At 42.9% G+C, this 3,875-nt stretch overlaps 1 protein-coding gene across 1 annotated transcript; it reads left to right on the top strand.

Moving 5' to 3' along the window:
• Positions 1-1,364: 1,364 nt before the first annotated feature.
• On the top strand, positions 1,365-3,003 carry LOC137644154 (putative uncharacterized protein DDB_G0290521). Its single transcript, XM_068377140.1, has 2 exons — positions 1,365-2,038; positions 2,448-3,003. Exons 1-2 carry the CDS (start codon positions 1,565-1,567, stop codon positions 2,742-2,744), a joined length of 771 nt encoding a protein of 256 aa, XP_068233241.1. The 5' UTR covers positions 1,365-1,564; the 3' UTR covers positions 2,745-3,003.
• Positions 3,004-3,875: the final 872 nt, after the last annotated feature.

Here is a 3,875-nt window from a genome sequence, read left to right as displayed (position 1 = left end):
AATATTTTTTCATTATGAACTTATAGACAATATTCATTAGCCTAGCCTATGTCTCTAATGCCATTTATCTCTTTCAGATCCTTCGTGACTCCCAGCCATGCCTCGCAACTACCAGCCAAGGAACATCCTAACCACGGATAGGACCAACTTAGAGAAGGCATTTTACCACCGCCTAGAGACTGGTTGTAGCATCCGCACTGCGTGCAACCTTTTTGGAGTTAAAGTTTCGACTCTTGGGGTAAGCTTGAATAAATCTAAGCCCTCTTAAATTCTATGTGTAGGCTAAGAACTTTAGGCTACTTTTCATTTAGGCTAGCCTACCCTATCGGGCCTATGCTCCCCACTTTACCTGTTTTATTTTTTTCAGGATGCTTTCACTCGCTCCATCAAGGAGAGTGATGGGAGGACGTTTGTGCCTAAGCATCAGAACGTCAAAAAGGTTTTCACCGATGCGCAGGAACGCTTGATCGAGGAATACTCTATCAAGATCGCGCGGATGTTCTACGGCCTGCCAACGAGAGCTTTCAGGAGGATGATCCTGAAGTATGCAGAGGCTGTTGGCAGCCCGTCTATTCCTGATGCCTGGAAGAGGGAAGGTATGGCCACCCGTGACTGGTATTACGGGTATATGTTCCGTCATCCAAGGCTTGCATTGAAGGCTCCGGAGGGCATGTCACTTTCGCGCGCGATGGCTTTCAACCGCGTAAACGTTGAAGTCTTCTTCAAGGCTTACGTGGAAGCTGTCGAGCGACACAGTTTCATGCCAGCCAGGATCTTCAACTTGGATGAGAGTGGCTTGTCCACTGTGATGAAGCCATGTAAGGTTGTTTGCGAGAGAGGTCGTCCTGTTGCTTCGCAGGTTGCTCGGGAAAGAGGCAATCATATGACTTTCGTGGGGATTGTTAATGCTGCAGGGCATGGTTTCCCTCCAGTGTTTATCATCGCACGAAAGAAGATGAATGCTGATTTTCAGAGAGGGACTACTCCTGGAACCACAGTGCTCTTGCAGGCTAACGGTTGGATGGACCATGAGCGTTTCGTGCAGACACTCGAGCATCTCCATAAGGTGTCTTATTCTTCAGTGGAGAATAAGATACTGCTGATAATGGACAATGCCGAGTGTCACATGAGCATTCATGTGGTTGAGTATGCGATACAGCATGGCATCGTAATTGTCACGCTGCCACCTCATACTACAGCCAAACTCCAGCCATTAGATGTAAGTGTCTTTGGCCCCTTCAAGTCTGTCCTGCGATCCATTCAGGACGATTTTAAACTTTCAAACCCTCACGTGCCCATCACGGAACATATGTTGCCAGAGATGGCGTGCAAGGCCTGGGACAAGGTTTGTAAGGTCACCAACATCACCAATGGGTTTCGCGCTACTGGCATCTTTCCCGTCAACCGCAACATCTTTCCAGATGATGCGTTTGCTGGGGCAGAAGTCACAGAGCAGGCCCCTCCTGATGATGATGATGATTTGCCACAAACTGTTGCCGCACCCTTGACACCAGTTCCATCGGAGCCTGACCAACCTCAGCCTGGACCATCTGGAATAGGTAGGATGTCACCAGCCTTCTCTGCTTCAGCGTCTAGGGCTAACACTCCTGAAGCAGCACTCCAACCTCGGCAGACTCCAACTCCAACACCTTCATCTCCTCCAATTCCCGACGTCACTCCCGAAGCTGTGCAGCCCTACCCGAAGGCTCGTCCCCGCCCTGCTGCTAGAGGGCGCAAGAAGATCCGCGCCTGCATCCTGACTGAGGATGAGGAGGCTCTTAGCCAGCTGCGGGACAAGGAGGAGAAGAAAGCAGCCAGAGAGGAGAAGAAGCGGAGGTTGCAGGAGAAGAAGAGAGGGCAGGAGGCACGACAGGCGGCTAAGAGGAGGAGGTCTGAGCCAGTTGAGGCGAGCAGCAGTGATGAGGAGGCTATCGACAATCCTGCACTCTGTGACGACTCATCTGAATATTCAGATGAGATTGCAGAAGAGCTCGAGTTTGATGCTGCCTCCTATCCATTCGTCCAGAAGGAGCCAGAGGTGAGGGACTTTTTTTTAATATTTCAAAATCTGTAGCCTAGCCTAGGCTAGATTATGTTCATCTATTGCATAAGTAGGCTAAGTCTAGAAGAAAATTTCTATTTAATTGTCAAATTTAGTATCCGAGCTGAATGGCTTGGTTTTAAAGCCAAATTCCTTATTCATTCATTCCATAGGCTAGGCTATTCATTCTTTTTTTTCATATTTCAAAATCTGTAGCCTAGGCTATCCTAGCCTAGATTATGTTCATCTATTGCATAAGTAGCCTAGCCTAAGTCTAGAAGAAAATTTCTATTTAATTGTCAAATATAGTAGCCGAGCTGAATGGCTTGGTTTTAAAGCCAAATTCCTTATTCATTCATTCCATAGGCTAGGCTATTCATTCTTTTTTTTTCATTTTTTCCCCCAGGTGGGTGACTTTGTCCTGGTCCAGCTTCTCTTCCAGGGGAAGAGGTCTGAGGAGCTTGTCCACTTTGTGGGCAAGGTCATTTCCCTGGAGGAAGACGGGCAGCAGCTGCAGTTGGACTTCCTCAGGATAAGGTCGCCCTTGCTGAAGGACACCTTCCACTTCCCAGCCATCGGGGATGTCGACAGTGTCGACCGCAGCGCGGTGTTGGGGGTCCTCACAGTCAGCACGGGGACCACCCAACGACAAGCAAACCTCATCAAGGTCCTCCCTCCCTTGAGGGACTTTAACATGCATTAGTTTTAAGTCATTCACTTTAAAATGCATTAGTTTTAAGTCATTCACTTTAAGATTCATTAGTTTTAAGTCATTCACTTTAACATGCATTAGTTTTAAGTCATTCACTTTAACATGCATTAGTTTTAAGTCATTCAGTTTCCCATTTTTGTTTAATATATATATTTTTGTATTACATTGAGATTTTGCTACCAATTGTTTTATTCCACCTTTCAGTGTCATGTTCTGGATGTTTTTACTAAGAAAAAATATAAAACATTGGTTTAAGTGTGTTTTTGGTGGACCAAAACATCCGTCCGGGTCGTAACCACGCGGTCTCGACCCGGACAGAGAATTTTGGATTTTAAAAACGGCTGTAAAACCCAAAATATAATATCTACAGATATGAAACTCATAGCATAAGATGGGGCATTAGTTAAACTTTCTTTTAAGCACAAAATCTCTCCTGTAGCTCAATAACTTTTTTTTTATGAATATTATTCATTTTACTGTCTGGGTCGTGAACACATCACCCTACTGTGTATATATATATATATATATATATATATATATATATATATATATATATATATATATATATATATATATATATATAATATATATATATATATATATATATATATATATATATATATATATATATATAATATACTGTGTATAAATATAAATAAATAAATATATATATATATATATATATATATATATATATATATATATATATATATATATATATATATATATATATATATACACTGTACATATATATAAAACATAGCCATAAAAGGAAAAGTGAAAAGATTTTACTGTAATTAATACTTTCGTCTTTTTGGGCTCAAGCCATGGCGTCCTGATGGAAGGTTCCTTATTGGTAGCTTCCTTGGGTATATAACTACTAAGATATTCCCAGAGAATTTAACCACAGGTTATCACAGAATTCTAACTTCTGGAGTGAGTATCCTAAAGGTTTCCCTTTAAGACATCGTATATCAACAGGGGACGCATGTATTAACGCGCCACATAGCTATCTGCACCCCACATAGAGTTAACACTTCGATGTGGAGGGGCGGAGAATAGCTGGGGAGCCGTTCCACAGCTATACTCGTCCGTGGCTACTTTTGGTACTCGAAACGTAAA

Source organism: Palaemon carinicauda, chromosome 1, assembly GCF_036898095.1.
Source record: "Palaemon carinicauda isolate YSFRI2023 chromosome 1, ASM3689809v2, whole genome shotgun sequence".
In the NCBI taxonomy this organism is placed as follows: Eukaryota; Metazoa; Arthropoda; class Malacostraca; order Decapoda; family Palaemonidae; genus Palaemon; species Palaemon carinicauda.
Note: the sequence above shows the minus strand (reverse complement) of the source record. Positions and strands in the feature narration are given on the sequence as shown.

What these genes read in the sequence shown, in the direction of transcription:
- LOC137644154 (XM_068377140.1), top strand. Translation starts at nt 1,565, where the DNA reads ATGTCACCAGCCTTCTCTGCTTCAGCGTCTAGGGCTAACACTCCTGAA. An exon ending in TCGTCCAGAAGGAGCCAGAG is followed by an intron (nt 2,039 to 2,447) that starts GTGAGGGACTTT and finishes TTTTTCCCCCAG; the next exon opens with GTGGGTGACTTTGTCCTGGT.